The sequence below is a fragment of the Fopius arisanus genome, unplaced genomic scaffold, assembly GCF_000806365.1.
Source record: "Fopius arisanus strain USDA-PBARC FA_bdor unplaced genomic scaffold, ASM80636v1 scaffold00140, whole genome shotgun sequence".
In the NCBI taxonomy this organism is placed as follows: Eukaryota; Metazoa; Arthropoda; class Insecta; order Hymenoptera; family Braconidae; genus Fopius; species Fopius arisanus.
In genome coordinates, this window is record NW_011887879.1 from 64,661 (window position 1) to 80,829 (window position 16,169).

At 42.9% G+C, this 16,169-nt stretch overlaps 1 protein-coding gene across 4 annotated transcripts in view; it reads left to right on the plus strand.

The window, feature by feature from the left end:
- Positions 1-16,169, plus strand: part of LOC105272109 (epoxide hydrolase 4) — a 222,740-nt gene that overhangs the window by 60,904 nt on the left and 145,667 nt on the right. For all 4 annotated transcript variants that reach the window (XM_011314020.1, XM_011314019.1, XM_011314018.1 and 1 more), the window contains exon 2: positions 9,761-9,885. In XM_011314020.1, the coding sequence (XP_011312322.1) occupies positions 9,761-9,885 (125 nt within the window). The remainder of the gene's footprint in view (positions 1-9,760; positions 9,886-16,169) is intronic.

A 16,169-nucleotide genomic window follows, 5' to 3' on the forward strand; every position in this document is an offset into this window, starting at 1 on the left:
ATTCCTCACTTAGTAACCATTGTGCAGTTCAGTGCTTAGTCCCACGCAATAGGCCCCCCATATTGAGTGAGATTTATAATATCTTTCCTTCTCCGAACACTACCTGTCGCTACTAGTTACGGTCAAGTTACCTGAAAGGTTCACCTTTTCTCTTATATTTTGGCCTACCTAGTGACCCAGTATCCGCAACAATAATATCGCATCCGTACGGACTCATGTCGAGCGGATTATCCGACAACTTAAACGTTTAAACAAATTGAACCACATTCCTATTGACTTTCTTTCCTATATCGATTCCATAATGCATATGTGTTGTATCATCTCCAATAGGTAACCAGCACTGATGGAAAAATAAGAACGGAAAGACCGATATAGAAAATGACGTATGTGAGTGCAATTTTTTTTCTTTATCATTTGATCTTTTGAAAATTTAGCACTTATAGTGTAATAAACCTTTACATGCAATAAATTTCGATATAAATTTATATACGGAGAAAAATAATATTCAAAGTATATTGCTCGTTCCCCCGCCTTACACCGAATGGAAGAAAAGTGAATTTTCCATTAGTCAAGTACGACTCGTGCTTGATTATCTATATCACTACAAATAAATAGATCACTATAAGTAAGAATGCTTATTTAAATGTAGATAGAAAATAGTGAACATAAAATTCAATCAATTCAATCTTCAAGACAACATCTCTCATGAATTCATCATCTATTTTTACAATGAAATGCACAGACGTACGTCACTGTGTATAAAAAATGGCATCTACCAAGACTACTAGCATACACGGAAGTTGGGATTCGGATGTAATACTGATCGGACTTTTTAAGCTGAATCTTACGTTCATTATCGATGATAAGGAACATTGGATGCTTTAATTTCTCTGTCAATAATATGAACGTCCTTACATGTATAAGGACATTTAATGTCCACCACGGCGTTGTCTTCAAGAATGACCCCATCTCGACTAGCAGCTAAAGCGATCTCTCGACGAGGCTCTTCATATAATGACGGCCGAACTTCACTTACAGGTACGTTCGTTTGATCGTTCCATTATATTCGAGCCTCGTCTTCGAGATTGAATGACTAGTAGATGTTCAGAGAATTCGATTTTTTTTTTTATTGCCAGCGTTTAGTCCCTGAGACCATAAATGAGGAGAATAACTATAACATATCATAAACTTTGTTAAACACAATGGAATCTTGAGATGGATTATCACCGCTGCAATACAGCTTTCGTAAAAGAACCCTTAGCAGAAGCTAAAGGGCGATTATAAAAACGTACAAACTAAAGCTAGAAAACCACCCCGCTGTGTCCCTGATGACATCGATGCTGACTCCTTTACACATGGCAGCCGATGTTGACGTGTATCAAGGTTGGACTCTCCATTGGGGCACGACAACGATATCGGTCGCTTTATCTTGTAAAATTTTACGGGTTGTGGTCAAAATCAAAGCAAATGGGGGAAAAGCGTAGAAGAAATGGCCAGACCAATTAATAGTGAACGCATCGATCGATGAAGCAGAGGGGTCTCTGTGCCACGATTAATAAACTTCACATTTCGTATTTATGCGTGATGCGAAAAGATCAATCTCTGGCTGACCTAGTTTCTTTACGATCTGTTGAAAAGCGTAATCGCCAAGCTCCCATTCTGTGTCGATGTAGTTCACTCTTCATTGGTGATCTGCTTCGATATGTTCCTCTGAGGGAATATAAGAAGCAAATAACCACAGATTCCTTGTGTCACACCACTGCCATATCTCTCTAGCAGGATTGTGGAGATGGGAGAATCTAGTTCCACCCATCCTGTCTATATAAGAAATGGCGGTGGTATTATGTATTCGAAGCAAAGTCCCGCAGTTAGCAAGGTGACACCGAAGCATCGAAGAGCTCGACCTATAGCTAATAGTTCCGGATAATTTCTACTGTGGCCTCTTTCTTTTTCCGACCAGAGACCCTCAGTTGCCTCTCCTTCACAAGCCACCGCCCAGCCTGACAGAGAGGCATCTGTGAGAATTGTTGCTCTCGGTTGTCTTGTTCTAATAGGATTAGAGGAGCACAAAATGTGTGAACACCATCAGTCGAGATCCGGTTGTACCGAGCAGGGAATTACCATGGAGCAGTCAATATCACCATCATTGATGATCAATCTAGTCTGTTTAACTCTCTCTAAGTTCCTCGTATAGAGCATCCCGTAAGCTGTAGCTGGGCAAATTGAGATCAGAGAGACTATGAGCCGAGAAAAAAGTCCAATGGAGCAAGACATCTCCGATTGGAGACGACTAAGTAAGCCGTTGCTTCTTGCCTGCCTTGTGGTGTTTCCAGGGTCAAATTCTTGGAATCCACAATGAAGCCCAAATATTCGCAGCGAGTTGAAGGAATGAGAGAACTTTTTTCCTCATTTATGATGAAACCGAGAGAGGTTAACAGATTGACCGCTTGAGGTGCATTAGCCTCACAACCTTCAGCAGAAGAAGCTATGCATATAATATCATCTAAATAAATAGACGATATTATTCCTCTTGATCTTAAGTAACTCATTATTGGCTTCATGATCTTCGTGAAAACATAGGGACATGTCGCAAGGCCAAATGGTGGACAAGTAAATTGGAAAACCTCATTTCCATACAAAAACGGAGCGACTTTCCGTCTTCCTGACCCACAGACACTAGAAAATATGCATTTCGAAGATCAATTTTGCACACGAAATCTCCTTGAGAAATTAGTCTCACCACTGTTTTTAAGGCTTCCAACTTGAAGTGTGGAGGTTTCAGAAATTTTTTCAGTTTTGTGAGGTTCAGGATAAAACGTTTTTTACAGATTGCCTTGTTTATTAAAAAATATGAAGAAACAAATTGCCCTTGAGAGGATAAGCAGGGTTCAAATACCCCTATAGCCGTTAACCTATCGATTTCGCCCCTTAGTATAATTCGAACTTGTTTAGAGAATTTAGGTTCTAGTGGGATATTCAGTTGAAAGGGAAAAAGGAAATTCTATAGCCCTGTATGTATTCCAGAACCGATGAATCTGCACCAATCGCTCTCCATTTGGGCAGAAAATGCTTCAGATTGCCTGCAGAGGTTCCTACCCCTATTTCTGTGACTTTTGAGGGTTTTGGCTGTCTGACGACGTGGAGGCCGACTGAGGATTGCTTGAACGCTTGTTGAACGACCTCCTGTAGTGGCTGGGTGTCTTGGGTTGAGACCGAGACTTGCTGCCCGCTTGTGGTTTCTTGAATTTCACAAACGGGCCCCTCGAGTTTAAAAAGCCCGGTGTCTTCGAAGAAGGCTGAGTCACCTTGAGGTCTTGCCCCAGCTTAGTTATAGCCCTGATTTCCTCCACTTTTTCGGAAAGCTGCGAACCATAGAGCTACTGATCAGGGGATGTTGCCTCCAGTACATCTCGAATTTGCTCGTTCAGGCTAGGTGATATGAACGTACGCCTAGTAGTGGGACAACCACGATGAACCTGGGTCATCATTTTTCCCGCATCACACAGTTTTCGAAGAAGATGAATTTTATCGATCTCCTCATCAGCAAGTAGGCTAGAGATCGCTGTCCCAAGTGCTACAAGAGCAGAACCTGCCAAATTCTGAGCACCACAAAATTTCTTATCTCTTTGCACTAATGCCTCAGTGAAGATAGCTGAAATCTCTAGATTCAGCTTGGGGGCCTCAAATAAACATTTACTGGAGGTACGTGGATAACTATCTATCAGTTTATCTATTTCCACCTTTGGCAGCTGCGAGGCTGGCGAAAAATTCCAACGGGTTTCAAGTTCACTCTGAAGAACTGTTTCAGATTCTTGAGGCTTCGAGGGGTCCGTGCCCTGAACCTCCAATACTTCTGGATCGAGCTGAATGATTTCAGGATCCTCTGAATTGTCCTCAATCAAACTTCCTTCCCCAATGTTTGAAACTGGGGTGGGTAACAATCGAGGATTAGTGCCTTGCACAACTGTGTCTAGCGCTCCTGTGTCCAGCACTGGTGGACCGTCACTAACCTGAGTGGCGTTCCTAGTGTTGGATGCCTTCGGCGTCTCTGTCTCTGTCATGTTCAATGAGCTTCTATCATTCTGCTTGTCAACTGTAAGGACAGAAAACAAGGAGATTAGGCTCTTGAGTCGTTCCCCTAGGGATATACTCTGCCACCAAAATAAACCGTGGATGCTATGGTTTTGTGTCTAGGATCGAGCCTGATCATCCAACGATGGTTTTATGAAAAGTTACCTTCGGGCGAGGCAGGATACAAGCGCTGTATTTTGTCGCTTAATTTCTTCATTTTCCGACGAATTTCAATCTTCTCGTCCCGATCCTCACGCTTCCTCTTCGTATGTTTCCCCATGATAACCGAATGGATTGAAAAACTTATAAAATACACAAGAAATATGAAAATAACTAATCCGGCAAAAAAAACGCCTGCGATCCAATCGCACACACGCGAAATAATTGCGTAATGGCGTGGCCTCAACGTGCATGCACCCCATCGCCATCTGTTATTTTCTGGTTTTGAAAGGGCGTGTGGCACTATCTAGTAGCAGGCGGCTACTACAAAGACAGAAGGAAAGAGTGACCTTAGACGAGAGAATCAGGGAGTCGCTTTGAAAAAGCAGAGTAGCTAACCTCCGAAGAATGGCGCCACACAACGGGAGGAAAGCTTCTAGTAGGGGAGAGATGGAAGCTCGGCCAGGGTCGTGATGGATAATGGGGAAAAGGCGAGGAAAAAAGAGGGAGAGGCCACAAAAAGAACCCAGAAAAGCAGCGACAAAGGGCAAGGGGACTACTATTACTTTTTGAAGACTTCAGAGGTAAATGCCTTTTCGAAACGTTGCATATTGCTCATACTCGCCCCAGGGAGAGGAGGAGCCTAAGCACCCACAGAGGAGGTGGAGGAACCCATCAGGGTAATCTGGTACATATGTAATTCCTGTTGAAGGTGGCATATGAGTGGCGAAGCAACGGACAACCAAGAGATATCCAAGATGCTCAACACCATTGAGGAGTTGCTAAAGAAGAACATAAAGAGGAAAATGACCCCTCAGGAAAGAAGGGGCACGCCAGTGTATGGCCACTATAGCTCTACTAGGGAGATTCGGAGGGACTCGGAGCTATTCAGGGCAGGAAAGTGAAGATGAAGAGGCAATACGGAATGGATTAACCCCCGAGAAGAACCCCCTAGTAGGGCTGTCCCATCAGAGGTCCAGACCCACAAGGTTCAGACAGAGGGGGGGGGGGGCGGGGTCACAACCGAATAGAGATAGGGAGGAGCTCAATGAACATGAGCGATCTTACCACGGTAAAGAGCCGCTCATGCTCGCGAGAGGGGTACTCCCAAGAGAAAGCGATAGTCATGGTAACTTCATGGAAAAGCACAGTGATGAGAGGTGAGGGGAGCAATAACCCCCTCGAGGCACTGGCAGTGAGACAGGAACCTTCAAAAAAACTATATAGGGACCTGCTGAAGTTTGAATACAAGAAGAAGAGCATGAAGCGAAGAAGCGTGCTGATGAGGGGGTTGCACAGCCAACCTGGAACAGAGGCAGCGAACTTCGTCAACGCTGTGGCTGCGCGTCAAAGTTCTGGAGGCCCTCTGGAAGAATCCTACTGGGGGTAGCCTACCACATGCAGGAAAGCTCACTGTTAAAAAGAGAACCTCGTCTGAGACCGAAGACATGCGGAATCGAGCTAGAGGACGATGTAACGCAGAGGAGGAGTGACATATGGAAATTCCTGCAGACACTGGCTGAATGGGCGGAGGAGCTGGGAAGATCGCCAAAAATCGTAGGGTTCCAGCAGAGTATCGGGCTAAACACCGTCAGGTTCACATGAAATGTGGAACGTGCGGAGTTGATTGACAAGGAGAAGCAGGCGAGAAGGCGAAGAAAGGCAAAGAAGGCGGTCGTAAATCGCCCTCCGGTCGTAAAAATAAGAATATAAATCAAAATAGGGATAACAATCAGTGATTACATGGGGATAGTGGGGAAAACTCGCGCATTAGGGCCACTTGCTGGAATGTTGCTGGGCTGAAAGGAGATAAAATAAGGAGAGTCTGGGAGGTATCTCAATGAATATAATATCATAGTACTATCGGAGACCCATGCAATCAATTCCAAGCAGGAAGGTCTGATGAAGAGGCCAAAAGGAGGCTATTACAGAAAATAAAAAAGGGAGGGATGAAGGGGAAATCCTCGTGGGTATTAGGTGTACTCTGGGGGACAGTGTGAGAGTCAATATGTACGCAAATTGGGCAGTCATCTCTGAAGTTAAGCTAGCGGAGGAAGCAGGAAATGCAGTCTGATCGCAGGGTATAATAATGTAAAGATAGCTCAATTATTGGAATAAATAGTTTACAAAATGGACAGAAGCAGAGACGCAAGAAATGGCATAATAATCATGGAGGATTTTAAGGCCAGAGTGGACACAATACAAGCGGTGGAGGAAGAAGAGCTATTCCAGAAAAGATTCCACGATAAGAAAATACTTAAGGAGGGGAGGAAACTTATAAAGGTCTGTGATATGGACCGGCTGGTAGTGGCTTATAAGGCACTGAGGGGCCGCTGGGACTGGTGGCCGTCATGTCCTTGCAGAATAGTGATGATGTGGAGGGGATAGTACTTGATCTAATCTTACATGAGGAGGATTCGGGCGGCTTAGAGAAAATGAATATCTGGCCTACAATTGAATCGGACCACTTAGGGATTGCCTTGACTTTGAAAGGACCTAATGGGAAGACGCTTGAAGCCGAAGACCCCGGGGCCGAAGGGGAAACGAGGGAAACCAGAGAGGGCAAGGCAAAGCTCATCTGGAAACCTGTGTGTGGGGAGGCTTACGTAGAGTATTTGAGGATAATAGAAATTGACTTAGTAGAAGTGGAGGACTTGATTTGGACGCCAGTTGGGAAAGAATTAGGGTATGATGGGAATGATTAAGAAATGGCTGGGGGATGAATGCAGAAACCAAAGGTAAGATAAATTACAGGAGATCTCCGAGTCAAGACCAGTAGGAATATGTGGGAATATTAATAATATGAACTTTGCGGAGGCCTGAAATGCCTCAAGAAAGGGGAAGCGGCGGGGGACGATGGAATCACGGGGGAATTCCTAAAGACTTTAACCGACAATTGAAAGGAGGAATCCTAGAAGGTGCTCCAAAAGGGGCGGGAGTCTGGGACGCTACTTACAGGACCGCAAAGTGCTCGTATCTTCCCAATACATAAGGGGGGGATTTAGTAGAAAACTACAACGTGATATCGTTACTAAATTTAGGCTACAAATTGCTAAGTAACATCATGACTAGACGAGTAAATGTATGGCTGGAAGAAGAGGAGAAGCTAAGGGAGAAGCTTTGGAGGATTTCAAAAGGATGAGGGAAACAAGGGAACGAAAATTTATCTTGAACTCACTGATAGGGATCTGGATTCAAAAAAGAGAGGAGTCAAAGTTTACGCAATTTTTATCGACCTGAAGGCAGCATTCGATACGGTTTATCGAAACTTGCTGCTCCAGAAACTCTGGAGACTGGGGGTCAGTGCACGATTCTATGCAATGATTAAGAGGCAGGGCGTCCGGGTTGGCGATGTGGAGAAAATCCGTAACTCCATGTTCAGCCCGTATTACAAATTCTTGAGAAAGCTGCATGACAAATACTGCTACTGGAAAATAAGAGGGGTGTCATGGGGAGATGAAGTCATGTGGGTGCAACTCAGATGCGGGAATGTCGAAAGGGCTGGTAATAGAAGATTTGACCTTGACAACTGCGGACTATATGGTGTGGCTACAGAAAACCTAGAGCACATAGCAGACTGCCGGTAGTGGGGGGGGAGGGGGGGGAATCAGCTGGCGAAGGCTAGGAAGAGGAAGAGTCAATTGTAGAGCTGCTCGAGGAGAGACCAATTACGGAGCTCTGTAAAGTTTTCAGGGTATGAAAAAAAATGATCAGGGGCAGGGAGGCCGAGTGGAAGGATAGGTGTAGCGACCCCGACTGAGAGCACTAGAACCTTATTCTTATTTATTTTTTGCTCCATCTCTAACACTCATATACTAGCACTATAACCTAATCAGGACTCCATAACGAAAGGAAGGAAACTGACAGCCGCGGCCACAGAGGAAACGCAGACGAGGAGTACTCTCTATTTAACTGAATTGAGGGTGTGGAAATAGTTGCTCGAGTCCCCGGTTATTCTACTTATTTTACTTGTCAACACCATGAGCCTTCGGATTCCACGCAGAGAAAAGCTACAAACTACGCCAACACCCGCACCCCAATGTGATATAATAATAATAATAGAGAAAATCAGTCACCGGGCAGCTCGTTAGATTGTTTGAATTGTTATTAAACTGCAGCCCAGAAGCTTCGTATTCTAGAAGACGGCTCTCTTGGTCTAGCAGGCATTCGTGGTCCCTAATTTCTGGACGGAGGTCTATGCGGCTACATTATCAGTTGCTGGACCCGAGGAACAGCACCCCTGTTAGCATCAGAGAATATTTGTCGCCTGTGGGAAGCTCAATTGAAACGCTGGCTTCTGGGCAGGAAGAAGGAGTCCTAGAACTGAGCTTGCGTCGCCTCTATCATCATCGGCGATTTTGCCACCAGAGTACTCTGCTTCAAGAATTTGACTTCTTTTCCAATCATTTTTTTACGTTTCACTTATCGTTCACACTTCCATTTTCTCTTCATTTTATTCTATGTTATGTTCTTGCATTGATTTTACATTAATTACTTGGTTCACAATTTTGAACAATAAATCCATTACCTAACTATCTATCTATCCATCTCTTGGTCCAGTCGTCTATCTACTAGGAATTTGTACGACATTTCACTTATATTATATTTTTATAATCACAGGCGTATTAATTCTACTTATCTCATATATACAACATATTCATTTTCAACGTACAGAAGACGATCATATTTCCCTTAGCCATCTATTTATTGGGTTGATTACCCTACTGCACGTCGATTGGCCAGCATGGTGATGAGAACAATAGTCAATTAAATTAACCGATAGGAATGGATGGGCGATTATATAAGATATTGATTCCGGCGGCCAGCCAATCTATGCAACGCTTCGTTGGGTTAGTACTTGAACAAGTGACCACTTAGGAACAACGCTCACTCAAAAATTTCTGAGCAGCAAGGACGGGTGTAGGAGACGCAGTGTATCCTTCTGATCAGTGTAACAAAGGGGTACACTAGGAATCTGCACGATTGGCCGACTGTGCAAATATATATGGCAAATTTATATGGCAAATATATATGGGGAGAGTATAAATGTGAAAATAAATCAAAATAATCAATCAGGATGTTGAAAATTTTATTGATTGTCCACACTCACAGAAATTGAATTAGAATTAGAAAACGACTTCCAGCAGACCGATGTATCAGGCATGGATAATTTTGAACACACTCACCTCTTGCGGCAATTCAAGTCGTTATCGACACTTTGTGCTTGCTTTTTCAAGGCACTTTTAAGCTTAATTATAAAAAATCACTGTTTTGCAAAGATTTAGATGTGTGCATTATCTTCGCTTGCATGATCATGACGTTCCGAATGCCACTATCAAGAGCGCACACATAGAATTTGAATGAAAATACTTGCATTGTGATCTCAATATTCTCAGGAATCAAATTGTCATAGAGATAAGGGGTTTTAACCTATAACTTTTTTCCGATAAAAAGTATTATTTAATTTTTTGTTATTGAGGATATTGAAAATGATTTACAGGGAATTTATTTAAGTAATTATTTGCTTCAGGGGACTAAGTTCCATTATGTGGAGGCTGGAAGGAAAGATAAACCTCTCGTGCTATTATTGCATGGATTTCCTGATTGCTGGCTATCTTGGAGAGGGCAGATTCCGGTTTTAGCGGAATATTACAGGTCAATTTCTGTGAATTATCTTCCTAATAAGTCGCACATATGCACCATTTTCTAGATAAAAATGAGCCAAATCTATTCGATGAACGATAAATGCCCAAAATTTTATTTGTCCTTCGTATTTCTTATTTTTTTTTTACTCGGCGAGAAAAAATCAGTGAAAAATATCTGATGCAGTCGAACAATTTTTATTATTAAATTAGTAACAATTATCTAGCCGTTCAGGAAAAACTAACTAGAAGTTAGGTACATTTTCTCTCCGTGTATCTCTTCCATTTATTGTAACTTTGAAAATAGACTCATAGAAAGAAAAATCCGAACGTTACGTTATTGATCGCATTTTGCGCAATAAATATTTTCACCCTCAAATGCAACGCCCATGAATGTCATGATCAAAAACTGGCGAAGTCTTCTTGAGCGTTTTGTGGATTGCACAGAATAATGACAATTATTAGTATTCTCTTGTAAAGAAGTTGTATGGTTGCTCATCTCGCGTTGTTCATAGTAATACCAATAAGGAAATTGTCGATTTATCCACAGGTAGTTGATTGAAATCTTGATTGCTCTTTTTCGAATGGTCAACCCTTGTGTTTGAAGAATATTTCCTTATGTTCCAAAAGACTTCCCAATATTATATTCTTATTATAAGTCGAGTCTTCACCACATTCTGTCTGAGTATTTTGTCCTTTATTGAAAGACTTAGAAAAATTAATTGCGCGGAAAAAGAACGAAATCCCCCTTTGATAATACATTTCATGTTATTGCCTACCCTAGCAAACTATCATACACGCTATAGCCTGTATGTAGCGTGTATGTAGCGTGTATGCTGCATGTATGTTGCGTGGATGTTGCGTGGATGCAATTTTTGGATGAAAAACAGGTAGAAATCGATGAAAACAGATGAAAGAATGATGTGGGATAAAGAAGGTGGATTATTCGGTGCATTTGGCGATGTTTATTTGATTATTTGCGGATAAATTATAAAAAATATATAATGGGTAGAAGTGAGCATGAAAACAGCGTTCGGAAAATGCCGAGAGATGGCGGTAGGGTTATATTACCGACTTCGATAACCGAATTGACCGTAGCCGTTTAATCGCGGGGCCCGGGGCACTGTGCATTTAGAAAAAATCTATGTTTTTTTATTAACATTTCAAACTTTTTTCTTCATAAATATGTAGGTGGTAATTTGGTGGAATTGAGGAGAACATTATCAGAATTTAGGAGTAATTAGTTTTCGTTTAATTGAATTTTTTTTTTGTCAATAATAATGAGCAGAAGATATACTTAAAAAAATTAAAAATAATTGGAATCGATAGAGAATAAATTGGTGGTCATTATAATGAAGGTTACATAATTTAGGAGTTATGACTCGCCCTTCTCGTTGTTGGTAAACTTGGGAGACTTTTGAAGGGTTGAAGCTGGGATGAGTGTGGCAGGGTAAAATAGGAGGTTGATGGTCAAGTGAATACAAGGAAAAAAATGAAGGGTTGAAGCTGGGATGCGTGTGGCAGGGTAAAATAGGGGGTTGTTGGTGGAGTAAGTGCAAGGAAAAAAATGAAGGGTTGAAACTGGGATGAGTGTGGCAGGGTAAAATAGGAGTTATGGTGGAGCGAGTGCAGGTGGGAAAATGAAGGGTTGAAGCTGGGATGAGTGTGGCAGGGTAAAATCGGGGTTGATGGTGGAGTGAGTGCAGGTGGGAAAATGAAGGGTTGAGGCTGAGATGAGTCTGGCAGGGTAAAATAGGGGCTGATCGTGCAGTGAGTGCATGTGCGAAAATGAAGGGTTGAGGCTGGGATGAGTGTGGCAGAGTAAAATAGGGGGTTGATGGTGAAGTGAATGGAAGGAAAAAAATGAAGGGTTGAAGCTTGGATGAGTGTGGCAGGGTAAAATAGGGGGTTGATGGTGAAGTGAATGGAAGGAAAAAAATGAAGGTTTGAAGCTGGGATGAGTGTGGCAGGGGAAAATAGGGGACAGATGGTGGAGAGGGTGCACGAGAAAAATGGACGGTTGAGGCTAGGACGGGTGCCTCCCGGTGAAATGAGGGTTTAGCATGCGATAATACCCCTTCTCCTGCCATAAACACCCTATTTTACCCTGCCACACTCATCCCAGCTTCGACCCTTCATTTTTTTTCTTGCAATCACTCCAGCATCAACCCCCTATTTCACCCTGCCAGACTCATCCCAGCCTCAGCCCTTCATTTTCCCACCTGCACTCACTCCACCATTAACCCCTATTTTACCCTGCCACACTCATCTCAGCCTCAATCCTTCATTTTCCCACCTGCACTTACTCCACCATCACCTCCTATTTTACCCTGCCACATTCATCCCAGCCTCTACTCTTCATTTTCGCACATGCACTCACTGCACCATCAACCCCTTATTTTACCCTGCCACACTCATGCCACTCTCAATCCTTCATTTGTTCCCGACGGATTCATCCGATACCCAAACACCCGTGTCACCCTCGCATCCATGCCCCCACCCCCTTCCTTTCCGCCATGCGCCTATTTGGTTAAAAAAATAAATAAAAATGGATTTCTCATTTCCACTACTCTTTTATTCCAGCCCCTATAAATTCAAATGAAAAATCCTTAATCGTTCAAATTTTTTTCGAAGGGGGCCTGAAAATTTGGCCCCCTCACTTCGGAGCCCCAGACGGCCCTGGAAAAGTGTGCCATTTTGTCACTTTTCCTCTTATCGACCGTGTTTTTTTCAGATGGAGCTTCGAAGTCTGCCGCAAACTGTGGGGGGGGGGGAGTGGTAAAAGTCTCCAAAATTTACCAACAACGAGAAGGGCGCGTCGTAACTCCTAAATTATGGAACCTTAATTATAATGACCACCAATTTACTCTCTATCGATTCCAATTATTTTTGATTTTTGTAAGTATAACTTCTGCTCATTATTATTGACAAAAAAGAAAATTCAATTAATTCAAAACTAATTACTCCTAAATTCTTCTAATGTTCTCCTCAATTCCACCAAATTACCACCTACATATTTATGAAGAAAAAAGTTTGAAATGTTAATAAAAAAATTAGATTTTTTCCAAATGCACATTGCCCCGGGGCCCGCGACTAAACGGCTACGGTCAATTCGGTTATCGAAGTCGGTAATATAACCCTGCCGCCATCTCTCGGCATTTTTCGAACGCTGTTTTCATGCTCACTTCTGCCCGTTATATATTTTTTATAATTCATCCCCAAATAATCAAACAAACATCGCCAAATGCATCAAATAATCCACCTTATTCATCCCACATCATTCTTTCATCAGTTTCCATCGATTTCTACCTGCTTTTCATCCAAAAATTGCATCCACGCAACATACACACTACATCCACGCTATAGCGTGGATGATAGTTTGCTATGGTCGCGAATCGAATTTGCAACAAAAACTCTCTGATGGAAAAATGGCGTAGGGCCCATGGTTTTTTTATAACGTTTAAAAACCATCAAACTATTTATTGCTAATATTAAATAAACCATTGGGGTTATGTGATGTTCACATGAGATTAATTTGTTGCAAATTCAATTCGCAACAAATTCTAATCGATGCAAAAATCCCAAAAACCCAATTGTTTATAAGATAACGCAAAAAACATTGCCGCGGAGTGATGCGACAGAGTGAGAGAGAAATACTATGCCTTCTCTTTCGCGCTCACGGGTGAACGTGCAACTTGATCCCGCCTCCTTCTGCCTCGAAGGGGAATGACTTGAGCGCGACAGCCACACCGACATATTGCCGCTTAACGCGGCAGCGCCATTGGCTGTCCTGTTTGTCCCAATATCTCTGGAGGGGTGCTTCCGATCCAAAAGTGGTAAAGGACTTTTTGGATCAGACTCACCCCCTGTTAATGCCGGTTCAGTATCGGCACGTACTTCTAGGACACCCTGTATAAACTAAATTATATGTATCCACAATTATATTCAATAAAACATATAAGTTGTAACGTGGTATTTTGGCAATATTACTTGTTCCGCGACCATTTACCCCATTATAGCGAATTTTCACCGGGCGGGAACTCACTTTCGACGACGAGTACTTAAAAAGTACTTAAAATTTTCACAAGAAGGGGGCTGCACAGTACGAAATTACCATCGTACTACGCTCCCATTATACCTACGTTTTCAAGGGCATTAACGGACTAAATTCGCATAGCCTTTACGCTTATAATTTATATTGTAATGATTTTTCCTCTATAGCCTCAGCGAATACTCGAAACCCTAACCCAATTTTATCGATATCTGAAAACACGGCCAAAACCATTACCTTCGTTCTCGCAATTCCGACGACAAAACCATAGAAATCTAAACGAAACTCCGGGGGTAATCAGCGGCTCATTCCAATCCTTAAAAATGTGTTTGGGGCGCCAGCCGATTTTTAGGTACGCGGAATCGACGAACCGCAACCGTAACTCAAACCGTATTCAAAACTCCATTTCTCACTGATCACCCCCCAGAATTTCCTATCAACAGAAACTAAACCTAGAGCCGTGGAGGGACGAGGGTACGGGACTGCTCGGTTGCTCAGTGTGCGGGTCGTGGAGAGCGGGGTGGATTCGTAGACGAGAGCCTCAATTATCAAACTTCGAAATAATTTCAAGAACCTGAACTAAACTATTTGGGTATTTACAAGGACGGGGGTTCGGGTAGGCAAAATAAAACCAATCGAAGATATCCTTACTTCTTCCACTATTGACCAGACAAAAAAAATGAATATTGTCCATTAGGAACCTTGTAATTAATATAGATTGCTCAGTCTACATTTTACATACGACTGGCATTCGTCCAAAAGAGAAGGATTTAATTTTTAATAAAATATACAGGGAACAATAATAAATGGGAATTTTATAACGCAGTACTGAAGAGAGACGGCCTTTAATTTTATTAAATTACTTATGTTATTCAGGTGGGAAAGATAGGAAACTGCAGGGGATTCTAATCGGGTTCGAGCGAGAGAGAGAGATACGACCTTATAATTCCTACCGATCAGTAGGTAGGGCTTAAATTCTATTGGGCAGCATTATTCAGTCGTTCGGTAACGACTTTATTCGATTTGGTAGCCCGATTCTTACTAATTTACTAAATCCGGAATATTTGGCAGTTAGGTAGCAGTTGACCTAGCGGGATGACCATTTCGGTAGCGGAAATGGGCCGCAGGTCTAGGGAGTCATTAGGTAGCTTATTTCCCTCGTTAGGTAGCGTTATCCGGGGTTTTGGTAGAGGAATCTGTGATCCCTAACCAAAATCTGCTTTACCTACGGGACCACCATCACACCGGGGGTGCAATTAAATTCTCAGGTAGCGGAAAGGTCCTCCGATGCAGGGAGGTCTTAGATACCTTGATTCCTCAGATAGGTAGCGTGATCCGAGGGTTTGGTAGATACCCCCGAGACGTCTAGCTAAATCAGTAGCGCTAAGGAGGTTGGTAACCCCGCAATTGTTTCACCAACGGTTATAGGTAGCGAAAAGGGTTCCCTGACGTAGGGAGACCTCAGGTAACGTATTTTCCCGATTAGGTAGTAGAAAATAGGCAGCCATAGGTAGCATGGGAGAGGGGTATTCCGAGCCGCGTGGAATGCCTCATCCCGTATATTTCGCCTTTTCGTGGCGAAATTAAATTCCAAAATCTGTTTAAAACGATTAGATAGTTATGGGGTAACACTAGGGAGCATCAGGTAGCTTTAGGGAGCATAGGTAGCCGTTGAGAAGTACTGATGACTTTCTCAACCATCAGTCTCCCGTATGGCGTCATATCGCGAGGTAGCGACGCCATTTGCCAATTTTCGTGCTCGCGGCATCTAATTGCCCGAAAATCACACTTCCCGCACTCATTTGCACTTAAGTAAACACACGGGTACTTACCATGGTACTCGCGGAGTCTCGGGGATGCGATTTTTGCGGTGTAGGTACTCTGGGGCAGGATTGTGGCGTCTTTATGACCCACTAGCGCCGCCCCGGCCGCTCCGCGGCCGGGACGTTGATGCACTTCTCCATGTCAATTCTCATGGAACTGCTCGTGTGGATTCATCCTGAATAAATGCACAGTGCCCCATGAGCATTGCGCCATGACACTTGTGGTGGGCGCCATGACAGTGCTCTGCTTTTTTTAATAGGATAACGAACCTCCTCGTTTTTCATGCTCCCCTAATACTTTTTTTGGAAATTTCGAATTTTTAAGTTTCATTGAATACCTCCTCGATCCTCATGTTCCCCTGATACTTTTTCGAAAAATTCGAATTTTTCAATTTCAGCGAATACCTCCTCCATTGTCATGCT